The sequence below is a fragment of the Aulonocara sp. 'chitande type north' Nkhata Bay genome, linkage group LG6, assembly GCF_057382095.1.
Source record: "Aulonocara sp. 'chitande type north' Nkhata Bay isolate Kocher_YH1m ecotype deep benthic linkage group LG6, A_spYH_male_GT1.1, whole genome shotgun sequence".
Classification (NCBI taxonomy): domain Eukaryota; kingdom Metazoa; phylum Chordata; class Actinopteri; order Cichliformes; family Cichlidae; genus Aulonocara; species Aulonocara sp. 'chitande type north' Nkhata Bay.
The window spans coordinates 41798438-41813424 of NC_141349.1; the positions used below are offsets into that span (position 1 = coordinate 41798438).

Sequence of the window (14987 nt, forward strand, 5' to 3'; positions counted from 1 at the left end):
AGCACTGAGACGTCCTAATGTTTTGTCCCAAAAAACGGGAATGTAGCCTGAGACAGTTGATGGTTTCAGATTTAAAAATCAGATCACAGAATGTACGTTGGATTGCTCTGTTTACTAAACAGTTGCAAAGCTTCCACTATAGCACCACACTAACAGCATCATGTGTAAAGTGGCGATGCATTCTTTAAAGTAGAATAATTGTTGATTGTGCACCAGCTGATCTCTGTTCAATGAAAAGGCAGATCGGCAGGTGGGATCACTGAAGACAAATCAAGTTCGATCGTGTGACATCTGCTCTGAAACTAAAATCTAAGGGCAGGAGCAGGATTTGGTTTCAGGACCATGGACAGCATCAGATAATATATCTGTGTCATGTGTCTCAAAACAGCTTATGACATCATCTGGCATAAACCCAGTCACATGTGATCATTACGACATCATTAATCAATCTATTAGTGTGCTGTGGTCCAATTAACACACGACAGAACTAATCAGGAAGGTGCTTTTAAGTGGGAGTAGAGCTTCTTTATGCAGATTTGACACATAAAGTGGGAAATATGTTCAGTTTTTGTCCTGCACAGTTTATCTAATTACACCACATGTAGATGTGAATGAGTCGCCATGCTGCTTGTTCTGCATACGCTCTGTGCATACAGTGACACGTGTACTGAGCACGCTCACATGACCCTACAGTGTAAAAACCAGGTTAAATGGGGCAATCAATCAGTTAGACTTTAGTTTATAGCTCCTTTTGTGCTGAGTGATGAACACACAATACACAGGAACTGCAAAGCTGATAACAAGATGTAATAAAGCAAAAATAATATCCAACAATAAGAAATCTTAAAAGAAAAAACAAAAAACAAAAAGGAAAATATTGAAATGGTCGATAAGAAAATTAAGAAAAATCAGGATCAAAGATGAAGCCACGCTAAAGTAAAAATGTTGAAACTGAATAAGTGAAAAAAAAGGTTACATAAAATACAATAAAGGCAAATACATAATAAAAGTACAACTATGGCTCAAGCTAAACTTGAACTGGTTTGCAGTCAGATAAAATCAAATCAAAACGATGACCTCTGCAGGGCTCCAGGGTGCACGTTTTCCTCTGCTACGCAGATTATTCAGGTGTGTGAGTGATGAAAACATTCGGGCAGCAGATTCTCACTTTTAGAAAAACCTGTTTGTGTCTCACCTGCGAACTGCTGCGAAAACCAGCTCCTAACAAACGGACAACTGAAAGGAACACGTTTAAGACGGTAAAGCCAGATTTTGATGTCTTTTATTGGGCAGAGACCTTTCATTAATAGGACACAGACGTCCTCATCTTAGATTTATTTTTCCAGTTTTATTTAAATTTTATGTTTTTTGCACTGAACCAAACATTGAGGTGAAAAATTCTTCTTCTTTATTATCAGTGGACAGAGAGTGTTCAGCCAGGCGTATTAAAGAGGCTCTTTTCTGCTCATTTTCAGCTTTCTTATTTTCTTTGATGGACATTCTTTGCAGCTTTACATAATTCAAAGCTCAAATTAATTCTTATGTATCTTATAATGGCCCCTCTGTCTCCCATTTGCTTTTCTCACTCTGATCTTTTTTGCACATCTCCATGGTCATTTTCAGCCTCGTACTGGTGATTTTGCATGTTTTTGTGGTTATTTTGTGTCTCGCTGTCTGTTTGTGGCATTTTGCATTGCATCAAAGTCATTTTTTTGACTTTCTGGCAAAAAACATTCAGGAGCGCCCTGCAGCTCACCTGGTGAAAGCTGTGTCCTCACTGCAGAGGCATGGCTTTAATTCCACTCCAGGCCATTTACTGCCCCGCTCTCCTTACCCTCCTATCATCCAAGATGACAGATAAAAAGGAGACTGTGGAGAAATGTCTGCCAATCAAATTCAGAGTGATAATGAGCTGTAATATACCATTGCAGTTTGCGGATATCATTAGTTTTGGAGCTCATTTTGCAGACAAATCAATTAAATTATGCTAATCAGAGCAGCACTCACCACTTGTTCCGTGATGCTGGGCCAACGTGCGAGCGCAGGGGAGGTGGAGGGTGAGTAGGTGGAAGGACGTACCTCTCCTTCTTTGTGTTCGCCAGTTTAATTTTCAGTCAGTGTTGTTTGGAAGGTTAAGAGCGATCACTCTGCTGGGAGCACTGAACGAGATGCTCCAGATGAATCCTTCAGCTCTGAGTGCAGGGCATCACGACACACGGGGGCCATGGCCGTCCGAGAGCCTCACATTGTGGGATTAATTAATGAACCTCATTGAGAACTTAATGATGCTGTCACAGGGCTTTTCACTTCATCCCCCCCCCCCCCCCACCCCCTATTTTTTTTAAAGTAAATATATTCAAACTGGAAACATGAGTTAGGCTACGGATGAAGGGAGTTGATTGTCACTCTATAATTTTCGGTCTGACAACCTTGTAAGTGTGAGAGGCGTAGGTGTGCCACTGACAAGGAGCTTGTGCTTCAGCTGACAGCACCACAATGCTTGTCACTAGATGTTTTCCTCCAATCAAAAGCACATTATTCAAATCTTTGGAAATGTCAACAGTGCAAACCTCAAATTTTCGATACTTTATGCTTTTCGTTTCATTCGGAACCTCCAGCAGCTCTGCGAGGCCTGTCGCAGAGCAGGAGGAGAACTCATGGGTCGAGAAATGATGACATAACCATCCCCAAGGCTGTGGAAAATCCTGACCTTCATTTTGGCTCTCTGCATGTCGGCGAGGGCCCAAGTGGGGTCAGAACAGCACAGTCCTGTACTGTTCTGTGGGGTATGGGAGTGTGACCTGCTCTGCACACCCACTATTTTCACACAGGCACCATTCAAACACTGGAAGTAGTCCTGATGGGCCCGGCAGACAAGCTTGAAAGACTTCCCTTCAACTCTGTGATAATCTGGGGTCAGTTTGGCACGAGGGGCCCATAGGAAGGAGTCCCCAGTCTCCGCTTCGGTACAGCTGTGCACAGGGACAAACTGCATTGTGGGTAGGGCCAAGGTCAGATTGCCAGAAATGATATTTTTCCTAGAGGAAATGATTGTAATGTGAAAAACCTTTTTCAAATTCCAGTAGCATGCAAAGCTGTTTTAAAAGTCAGTCCGCTGCCAGCTAGGAGTCTTTATCGGCTTATCCAGTGGTGACTGTTCTGTGGCCTGAGAATGGAAGTGGAAATGGATTGTGAGTTTCCAGGTTAAAATAACACCAAAGTGCCTCGTTTCTATGCTGGAGATGTAGAGATGCACCGATCTGATATCTGGTCCCATCCTGACTGAAAAAGCTGACTCTGGTATTTTGACAAAGGGCTGAAATGACTTGTTGAAGTCTGCGAAGCATCTAACCAGGATCCCTCGTAGACACTACGTATTAGTTTTGACTACATGCGGATGCAGGGAGGCAGACCCGTGGGAGTTGCTGGTTGAGGCTGAATAGTTCAAAAGATTCTCTCCCGTGTGTTTTCCTTGAATCTGAGGTAAAACATCAAGACAGGAAGGAAAGATGTGAAGGAGAATTCATGAGAGGAAGCCTTTCTTTTTGAAGTTTGTGTTTGATTGGTGATTGTAATTTGGCTGCAGGCGAGGACGGATGGCTCTGTGATAGACTGGAGACCTGAGTCCCTCAGTGACAGCTGGGATAGACTCCAGCATCCCAACAGCTCTGAGCTGGATAAACAGTTATGAAAATGAATGGATGGATCTTTACCTGATGTGAAATGACTGATGGCAGCTAAACTACAGCCGTCACTTCACTTTATCATTGTTTAAAGTTCAAACACCCACATATTAGAAGGCAAATGCAGATTAAACTACCGTCTACTTCATTTGGTACTCACGCTGATATACTTTTTTCCTGAACCACTCAATCATGTATCTCATTTCCCTTCATGAAGGATGATCCACTGTGTCCTTTGCTAAAGCAGGTAATAAAGGAAGCGTCTTTCCTTGGTAATATTCCAACTATTCGACCACAACCTTCATCTCTCAGCTGCTTAGGCTTTCAAACAGGTCTTGCACACTGTAATCCATCTTTATTGCTTAAATGTCATTTCTGGTACTCTGACTTTGGTCCTGCCTGTAATATATACAGTTTGTAATATATACAATAAACACAGTTATTTCAATAAAGACGTTTATTCTGTATCAAGCAGTAAACGGGAACTGTGGATACTTTTCATAGATGCAACCCGGTTTTATTGTGGACAGCAGAAGGTGCCTCTGCTTTCAGTTCTGTAACGGTGGGGGGGTTGCTTGGATTTCAACAGGAGTGTAAATAATCACCTGAAATTCTGTAATTAAAGGTGTGTTTATGATTTGAAGCGAACTTCAGAGGCCTAAAAACAAGACCTGTGTAACATGAAGTGGGCTGTGTTGCTGTCATTGCACAATAGTTAAGAGAAAACACACACACACTGCGTGTCAGACGGGCCTGTGCAGCAGACTGAGATGATAAAACACAGATGTGCTCTCACCATTTAACATCAGGAGCCACTGTAGCTCTAAAGGCTGCACTCATATTTCTCATTTTGGAAGCTTTGTGTGATGGAAAAACAAAACACAACAATGAAGATGGAAAGCTACGGTTTCCTGGCGGAGGGAGCGACAGTCGGGAGTGTGGAAGTGGTCGGATGTTGCTTGTTTTCCAAGAGCCGCAGTTTCACTGCTTGTTTCTTGCAAACCATGTTGCACAAACAAGCATGATTAACTTGATATCTCAGGAAATTGAATAATGGTCGGGCTCACTGTTCACTGCAGACAGGAAATAATTGTGCGATTGCGCTGCCAGGTCGTTGGTGTGCTGCTCTTCCTTCACTGCCAGAATGGGTTCAAGAGTTTGTCACAGAGGAACAATTCCACTTCAGTGCACAGCCTGTTTGGGACCAGTGGAAATGAGGGTTTGGTCAGTGTGGTGGATGAGGTCAGCCCATTGATGTCATCCTGTTTGACTCCAGTTTTGTGTTTTTGTTCAGGTTCGTCTTGGTCTTCAGCTGCCTGGTCCTCTCTGTGTTCTCCACCATCCCGGCTCATCAGGAGTTCTCCTCCTACTGCCTGCTCATTCTGGTAAGCACCTGGAAAAATGTTCTTCTGCCAGGAACTCTAAGCAATCAGCTCTTTAATTCATTGACATCTACAATATACCCAAGCATACGTGTAGTACATACAGTAAGACCATCCATGAGGCTGCTCCACCACCTTAGAGGGGATTTGTCTTTCCTTGCACGATCAGCTTTCTCCTCTAAACCAGTTAAAGAATATGCTCCCAAAGAATTTAAAAACGTTTGCAGAGTTTCATTCATTATTCTCATTAGAACTGCTTCTTGTTTGTGTATAAATTTATATGTATATGATGAATTTTGATATTTGATGTTTTGACATTTGTTACTGTCTGCGTGTGTGTGTGTGTCAGTAGTGTGCGTGTTGTGTGGTCTGCAGGAAAACTAGGAAACATCTTTCCTGGCCTGAATAACACAGACAGTCCCAGCTTATCAGATAACAGCATATCTAAGCTGATAAAAACAAAAAGAGCTGACAGGAGATTCTCTTCATGCTCTTTTTCATACATGTTTGAACACTTCAATATAAATTTCAACTTCAGGTGGATCATCGTCCTCGGCTCGCTCTCGTATTGAGGATATTTGAGGGTGTGGGGGTTTGTAGAGCCAGTCTGTGTGTGTTTTCTGTGGACTTGGTGAAAGCAGTCGGTCACGGACTGTGAGCTCGTCGGTGCCTGTACGACTGTAGTCTTTATGCTGGCATTGAGTCAGACAGCACGAAGTGATCTCAGGCAGTTTGCTGCAGTTTGGCTCTTTTAGGTATCTTCTTCCTGTCGTATGATGGTGGTCGTCTCTCCATGATCAGGCTCTTTATTGATTGACCTTCCTTGACTACTTTAAGCTCCACATCAGAAATATTCAAATCCATACAAAGTTTTCCATCATAGTATGTCAGTTAGCCCTCCTTCACTAACTCTCCAAAAGTTACTGATATTGAGTTTTATTCCTTATGTTCAAGGTTACAGCTGAGTTGGACCACTGTTACAAACAAATAGAAAATATAAAAAATATATTTGAAATTCAGTGTCTAACACTGTTTATTAGGGACACTTTTATCATCGCGTGGCAGATTGATGCGTTTCCCTTACAGAAAAAAGAATTCCACTCTAAATTTAACCTGAAAAGATGCATGAAAAGTCACCAGAAGGAAATGACATTTTAAATTTCCTGCGAGTGGATCACCAGAGTCTCGACCTCCTGCGACCTCCCAAATTTTAATTAAATCCTTGAAGCCTCAGTTCTTCTCCTCCTTATCTTCCTCCTCAGATTCAGCATCCAGGTGTGTGACTTCCACCTGCCTGACTCGAGAGTTTCAGACTTCTGAGATGTGAGACTCTCATCCCACAAACTGAGTTTCTCTAGCTCTTTGGTGTCTCTGACATTGGAGGGTTTTTGTAAGAGCAACATAATACCTCAGGAGAGAACAAATATGTGACAGACTTATTCATTCACTTTGCACACGACATTTGTATCCTTATTTTATCACGTCACCCGCTGACCCCAAATTTTCATCCAGAGTAACCGAGCATAATAATCATTGTTCCAGTGTAACCTCATTTAGCACATTTTCAAGATATTGCAGTGTAAGCGTACGTTTACAAAAGGTACGCCTGACCGCTTCCTTTCAGTCTGATTAACTGACACAGATGTAAGACCTCAGGCCTGCGGACCGCTCAGAAACCCCTGAAACCACCCGGAGTGATTTTGGCTGCCGTTGCGTGAAATCGGTCACAAAGTTGGTGCTGCACCAAAAACTTCAGGTTCCTTTGGTCGCCCACAGCTGACCTATACTTTTCATACAAAATGCTGACCTGTCTCTAAACGCTGAGCTGCAGTGAAACTTGAAAAATTGAGTCACAAACTGGAAACGGAGAATGTTTAAAAAGTCGAGTGCTGGCTGAGTTTTTCTTTGCAGATGAATGTTGTCTGTTCCTGGTTTGCATTTCACTTTTTCAGGTTTCCCTGCTGGTTAGCAGTTATTTTGAGTGTTTGCAAACATGTTGGTATCTTCCACTGCAAACTATCAGTGACCACAGTAATCTGCTAGCAATCAAAACAATTGTAGGGAGATGTTTTTTTTTATTTCAGTGCCGTATTCAGAAACAGGTAAACATATTTTTTCTTACTGACCGGTGGTCGGCTCTCTGGATGTGTGTGGCTGGGGCCGAACATGGAATGTAATCTGGTATTTTCCATTTTACTCATGCACTTAGCTGCATGAGTAAAATTATATATTAATTACAAAATATCAGTGATCCTGTAAATTAACCAAGATGTGAAGTGAAAGAGGAAAAATGAGGCAGTCTGCAGAAAATACCCAGTAATTTGTGTAATTTGTGCTAATTGTGATCGCTGACAAACTGTGCGGAGGAGTGGGAGATAAATAAGGAATATGATGAGCAGTTAACAACATTGCCTTTCCTTTGAATGTCTTGTTTAAAGAAGTTCTGAACAGAAACCAAAGTATGAATTGGTGAAAGGAGAATTTGCCATTATGAATAAGCCATACGGCCATCGGGAAAACTCTCGGGGTCGACCTCGGGATAACAGAATAAATGGCAGATTTAAGTGCCTGCCCTCAAACTGAGAACTCCACTTTCTTTAAGTACTAACAAATTGAGTTCAAAGATGTCTTGAGAAGAAAGCGAGGAACGGTGGGCACGGGAGCAGAAATGCCTTTTTAACAGACTCTTCGCGTTTTTCTTTTCTTTTCTCTTTTTTTTTTTTTAAAAAAAAAAGCTTTTGCAGAAGAAGAGGTCACTTTTTTTGCACGGGCAGCATTTACTGCACATGATTGCCCCTGCAGCTGGAGCTGCCATTTCACAAATTGCACTACGCTAATTGCATCAGCGTTTCCATCTAATGGAAGGTAAAGCCGTGCGTGTGCATTAACAGATGACCCGTCTCAGTCATTTTAACACACAATACTTTTGTCAACCCGGCATCCATTTAAATGAGACAAACACTGCATTAATGACGTATAATGACATGTGATCAATGCAGCAAATAATGACTAATGTAAATTTACACTGATGTGCCAAAATAATAAGACCAGCCCAACATAATGTGCTGCTGGTATTTGCATCTGAAACATAGACAGGCTATCATGACATCATCCAGGGGTTAGTGAGGTCTCGTTATAAAGCCTCAAGTTTTAAAACCAGATGTGATGAGTGAGAGGTGGATCCGACTGTCAAACTGATCACGCCTGGAGCTGGAGCATGCTCATTGGTCATTAACTTGTGGTCAAGGTCAAGTTCAAGTTTATTTATATAGCACATTTCCAACAGTCCACACAGCACAAAGTGCTTAACAATGTAAAACCACTAAAATCAATAAAATGCACAACCGTGATGCAGTAAAATATAGAAGACAATAAGTCAATAAAACAACTAAAACAACAACTTATGATTGACAAGTAACTGGCCAGTGATTAAATAACCAAATTTTAAAGAGTTTAATAAATAGTTTAGGTTGGAGGAGATGCCGTGGCTAAAGAGATTACATCTCTCCACTGGCTTAGGAACACCTCACAGGAGGCGGCCGGTGAGAGGGAGAGCACCTTCACTGCTTAGGCTGCTTTCCCTGCCACCCATAACCGGAAGAAAACAGATAATTAATCATTTCTAAAATGAGTGACTGAGCTCATAAAATCAGCAGGAAAGCATTCACAGAGTTCTGTGTGAAGGACTGTTTCCTGTTTACTTTTCAGGACCAGATGTCTTTGCCTCCTGGTGGCCATTAAAAAGAATGCAGCGTGTATCTTTTATAACGTCTGTAGACAGAACTCAAGCTTCTTAACCTCTGAGCTAATGCTAGCTGGCTTGGTTAGCAGGTTACATCTATACACTGTACAGTCTACTCGAGCACATATCTGCTAATTAGTGCTAAGTTAAGTCACCACAGTGGGTTTGATTTGGCAGATCTTCCTGAAACGCATCCAAAGGGTCTAGCATTGTGGCTAGCATCAGTGCTAAGTAATGAAATAATATTAGAACTGAATTGAAGTGAAGGAGACTTCTCGGACAGTCGCTTCGTACCATTAAAAGCACAACAGGTCAAGTAAGTGCATTAAAAAGCTCCAAAAAGCACTAACAGCAGAGTCCAGAGGTCCAGTTCACTGGTTCATTTAGCAAAGGTAAAGCCCAGCATACGAGTAACAGCCAAGATACGACCTACCACACCCCCAACAGTGCCTAACGTCAAGCCAGATAGCAAGGAAACATTGTCAATATCAGGTGATGTCATTGAATCAACGTTGACCCTAACGTTGACCTAACGTCACTCTTGCACCCTTTTTAAATATTGAAACAACGTCAGGTTTTGATATTGAATCAATGTTGAAACCTGACATTGATTCGACGTTATATTTTCTAATACTGTTGACATTGAAACAATATCAGAATCTGACATTGAAACACTGTTAAAAAAAATAATTCAGTTGTTATGAAGGGAGAAATCAGCTGTAGAGATCAAAGCTCTGTTTGTATACCAGGCTGTAAACCTGTTTACTTCTGCTGTAAAATTGGACTTTTTAACATCGAAGTCTACGTTGATCGACTCACGTCAGGAGACAGCCTCAAGTGGACATTACAGGAACTGCACTTTGTGGCATTTTTACACTGGCTTGACTTTTGAGTCTCTGTGGAGACCAGTTGCTCAGTTCCCAGAGTCTGATGTTAAAATACTGAGCCAAAACTATGCTGTGTCTTTCTTTTATACACATCAGCCGCGCTCCACCAACAACCTGTAAGTTTGTCTCTCCTCAGTCCAACCATGACCCGGACTGTCAGGCACATTTGTTCTGGTCCTTACATCTGCTTCTCTCTTTGCCAGTGTATTTGGTGCATAACTGTTTACTTCCTGTCTAATATATCCACTGGCTTAACTGTGTTTGATTTAATCCCTGGAAAACCAGATTAATGCTCTCTGTTGCCGTCATCAACACGCTTCCAAAACAACTGTTGTTTCTATGCTTCCAACAGGAGTTTGTGATGATTGTGGTGTTCGGGTTGGAATTCATCATCCGTATCTGGTCAGCGGGATGCTGCTGTCGCTACAGAGGATGGCAGGGTCGGCTGCGCTTTGCCAGGAAGCCCTTTTGTGTCATCGGTGAGTCTTTGGGCCACGCCTTTCTTTTTTTTTTGGGTGATTAATTCGCTGCTTAAAGGTTTTGTTTTCCAGCTACAAAGCCATTCCCTTCTCATTGTTTCACCCTACAGTTGCCCTCTAGCGGACCGCTCTGCGTCCTCTCTGTGAATGCAGCCCATGGCACGCTATTGACCAAAGTCTGCTGGTGTCATTTTCAGCTGTGGTCAGGCCTCATAAGCGCAGAGAGCATTTACGTAATGAGGTTGCATTAACTGCCTTTTATTCTTTCCACTGTTTAGACAAGGATCGCTCTGCTGCTTCTTTCAAAGTACAGTAGGGCGCTCGCAGGGAGGGAGAGCAGGGCTCCGAGGTCAGCGAGTGCGTCGCAAGCTCCGGTCGTCACTGTTCAGCACTGACGGGGGAGCGAGCAAAAGAAGAGTGAAATATAAGTAAGAGATAAGGAGAAATGGAGAAGACGACGGCGTGTGATGGCGAGCGTGGAAAAATAATAAAGTGAAAAAGTAAAAGAAAGGATTTGAAGGATAAATGGAGCTGAATCATAACGCACATCCCTACAGAGAGAAACCCTGTGACTGTGCTGCAGTATAAAATGACTCTGTCTGCGTCTGTGTGTAGTTTTGGTCGTATTACAACTTTTATTATACTAATTTTAGTTTCTGTGCACAGACATCGACTTTAACTCCAGAGCATGACGGCAATTATTCTCCATCATTTGCAGAAAAACGTTTGGATTTTAAGATTTCAGAGTGATAGTGGGTGATTTCTTTGTGTCAGTGTGACTGAATCGGAAATATTGGTAGCTCTTCCCACTAAACCAGTGCAGAACCAGCTCTGGTTTAGTCCTCCATTGAACCAGCTCCCACTGTGGCCGGTTTGGAGACTGAACGCTGGGTAGCAGAAGCTGACGTAACTGTCATGGCAGTAAAATACTTGTGGGATAAATGTATAAAATAATGTGAATTTCTCACCTAATGTCAGTGACTAATTATCACTTTTTACTTGTAGCATGGTATAAAATGTCACAGGACAAGCTGGAAAATGCACAGATTGTTACCAGATTACTCCTGGATCTTTGAAGCAGCTGGTCTTTGAGGATGGTTTTAGTGTGGAGCTCTGATAAGGCAGGAATGAAGCAGATATCCAGCCTGCTACAGAGAACTGCAGGAAAACCAGATTCATAGATTAATGCTGTTCAAGGATTTATGAAACACAGAATTTGTGCTACTGGCAAAACTTTTTTGTTGTTGTTGTTGATTTTTTTCTGCCATGACTGCAGTTATTTCTCTATATGAAGATTTCTAAATGAGCAAACTCCTGGTTTATGCCAAGTTTAGCCCCTGGCAGGTTAAATGAAGTGAAACTGGTTGTGTAGCTCAGTCTTTCCTCAGTCTGGGCATTGCTGTATCGCCAGGATTATTGTTAGGATTATCATGAATTAATTTGACTTCAGAGATGCTGAAAGCCTTGAGAATGGCAAGACTTAAAGTGGATCATGTCTTTAGTGGAAAGAGAAAAATGTGAGTAGCTTTGAGTGCCGTTTTATGCAACATCTCCTTGAGTATGATATGTAGGGTCAGTGACCTTTAATTGATCATAGTGTTGGTTCAGGTAGGCCATGAAGTCAGCCTACAGCTACCAAATCTCAGGTAGGTTGCACTGTATATGCTACTTTAGCCTTCACACAGGTGCTGCACACCTGCAAGCCACTTTGCAACCAGCCTCCATCCAATTATCTCCGTTTCTGACTCGGTGTCCTATCAGTGATGTCAGCTCGGTTATGTGCTGATGTTCTTCTAGAGCCATGTCAAACATAAGTGGTTGTAGATGGAAACAGGAGGGCTTGTTTTTACTTCAGTGATTCTAAACAAACTGTGCATATTTGTGTGATAGTTTGAAAGTGCCTAAAGGTGTAGAAAGTGAGCTCATCCAGACAGCGGTGAATCTTACGAATGATTTATTTGTATCCAACCTTGAAAAACACAAATGTATTTTCCCTTTTCTTTAATCCTGGATTTAGAAAACTCTGTAAAAGCTACAGGACAGATTAGCTTTTATACAGACAGGAAAAATCTGTATGCTGTATTAACCACTGATATTTGCGCAGATAGTTAAAACATTTACAGAGTTCAACACACATTTAGAGAAGAACACTAGGGTGATGGTACTGTCATGCTAACATTTGCACAACCTGGGGAAAGTAAACCTGTCTGACTCCTGAAAATCATTCAGGAGTCAGTTTAGGTATTTATACTTGAGTATTTCCATTTTAAGCTGCTCTGTAAGTGTAATAAAAATATTAATCTTGTAAACATAAGTGCTTTTAGTTTTTATACTTTTGCTGATAGTACTTTTTAAACTCGAGCAACATTTACTTTAATGGATGCACGGGATCTGACTGATCTGTCTTACATTAAAATGCTTTAATAATGCTAGAATAATAAGATATCCTGGTCTGAATATCTAAAAATAATACAGCCTCCAGCTGAACTCATTTAAAATGTTCTTCCTTTTGCTGTTACTTTTGGCCCAGAAGTTAAATCATTTCTTCTTCTTCTGTGGAGTCCTTTAAGCAGTTCTTTTTTTCTTTTCACTTTGGCTGCTGCATCGTGCCCAGTGGAAATTCTGTTAACCAGTTTATTTGTGGCAGCAGGGCTCCCTAATTACTCGCGATCAAGCAGCTTCACTGGAGCCGTACGGCGGCATGTTGATGCCAAAACAGCCGAACGCCAAAGGAAGTTTCTGTGCTCAGAATAAGCACCGCGTGCAGAATCTTCATGTTGATATGACGTTTTAACCAGCGTGATCTAAAGATGTGTTAGTCTGTGACTTCAGAGCGACCAACATTAACTCGCAAATGAAGCGGGAATGAAAACTAGCATCGCTTTAACTGGTGTGAACAGGTGATTTGTCCCTGTGAGTCATTTAAAAGACCAAAGACTCCCCGGGGGTTAAAGGAAGCATGTCCGCTGACAGCCTGAGTAAATGACTCCATGGTGGCTGTGATGCACATGGCTCGGCCCTTATGGAGATGCATCTGAATGATGCGCCTGAGGATGGACTGTCATAATATGCAGCTTTCTTGTGTTTGTCTGGTTTCACGCTCACATTCTTTCGTGTGAAGTTTTGCCTGAAGCTCAGAACACTGTGTTTCAAATGAAGACCTTCAAATTGTGATCATTCATCACAATTTGATCATATCAACCATCAACTCTGCAGGTTTGCATTCGGATCTGTTCTGGAAACTGAATATGTTCTGCATATGTGCACTTGCTGTTGCTGGTCTTGCTTGCCCTTTAAAAATCTGCAGAAAGTGCAGCTTTGCAGTGGAGGTGTTTAAAAATGGGAGGCCGCCCACCGGTCTGTGTAGTTTCATTGAGAAGCTGAGCTCTTTGCCGTCTTTAAGTTCTAAACTGGGAAGAAGTTGGTTTGTGAAAAACTCAGACTGAAATACGCAATTTCTATCCTGGTTGTGGAACACTGGACCTGGAATGATATTTAAGGATAAGTGAGGATAGGAGTTTGTCCAACCAGTCTACATGTGTTTCGTGGACTTCATTCACCTGCATCCTTTGGTTTAACCTGTAGGGAAGTGCTTCAGTAGTACAGTGTATCTGGCCTGATGTTACAGGCCATTTAGTCCATGTACAAGTGTGTTTTGGGCGGGCGGTTTGGGCAGCTCCTCAGAAACCCAGATCTGGACAAGCGGATTGATGAATGGATGTGTGATGAGTGAAAATGTTCCTACATTTTTGACTTCACTGTTGGGGAGCTATCGTGAGATGTGCTGTCTGTAGGGCTGAATGCCTGTGTAGAGTCAGCTGGACTGATTTAAATCTTTGGATTCTTTGTGGGGTTTTTTTTTTTTTTTTACTTTCCTCTGAGCACCTTCAAAGTCGGCGAGCTCTGCTGGTGCCCCTTTAATGTATTTGTAATGCCGCTGCTGCTCATGACCTTTCCCCTTTCTCTTCCTCTCCCCACTGTGGGTCAACTGATCTGTTTATTTATACGACCATCAGCTTCACCTCAACAAACATTCTCTCTTTTAAAAAAATGGGTTCAACTGAAGGACAGAAGGGAAATCCTCTCGTACACAGTGAAGTAAAATAGCACGGCCCGGGTGTAGAGTTTAACGCGGAGCATCGCCGAGATGGAAGAGACGGGGAGATTTGGGGGTTTTTTTTGAGTTGGACGAGGTCTTATTTGTCTGTGCTCTTTGTGGGTTTGGTGTTATTCATGTGCTCGCTGTGCTTTGTGTGAACTTCCTCTGCACAGAGTCAGATCTGTGTGCGTCTGCCTCTCTGTGCCCGTGTTTACATCTGTCACAGTTTTTATGCTCTTATGGGAAATTAAAAGGAAACAAAGCAGAAGTGTGAGCTCTGCTTTCAGATATACAGCAGAGCACTGTTTTAGCCAATTACCTCTCCCTCTGCTGTGTTTGTGTAAACAGCAGATCGATGCAGTAGCCAGGCAACTTAAATCAGCATATACTCTGTATAGGAAGAGGCCATAGGCTGCTATTGTGCTGTTGATGCCTGTGGCAGATTATGTCATCTCCAGTAATATGGAGCCTTTGTTGGGCTGATTTACTGCAGTGAGCAGCGAGAGATGACAACGCTGACTTACTGTTATTGCTGCTGCATGATAGACGTCGAACCGTCTAACTGGCGTTCAGACGAGAATGAATTTTGATAGGATGGTTTCACGTTAAGATCAATAACAACAAGATATACTTGCTTCTGTTTTCTTTTCTGCTAGCAGGAGTGAGCAGTCTTTTCTTTCTTTTGGAGCTGTCAATGAGATGAGGGAAATAGTCG

The 14987-nt window shown here is 42.2% G+C and overlaps 1 protein-coding gene across 3 annotated transcripts in view; it reads left to right on the forward strand.

The window, feature by feature from the left end:
• Nucleotides 1-14987, forward strand: part of kcnq5b (potassium voltage-gated channel, KQT-like subfamily, member 5b) — a 142980-nt gene that overhangs the window by 96226 nt on the left and 31767 nt on the right. For all 3 annotated transcript variants that reach the window (XM_086297054.1, XM_086297055.1, XM_086297057.1), the window contains exons 2-3: nucleotides 4978-5068; nucleotides 10047-10173. In XM_086297054.1, the coding sequence (XP_086153180.1) occupies nucleotides 4978-5068; nucleotides 10047-10173 (218 nt within the window). The remainder of the gene's footprint in view (nucleotides 1-4977; nucleotides 5069-10046; nucleotides 10174-14987) is intronic.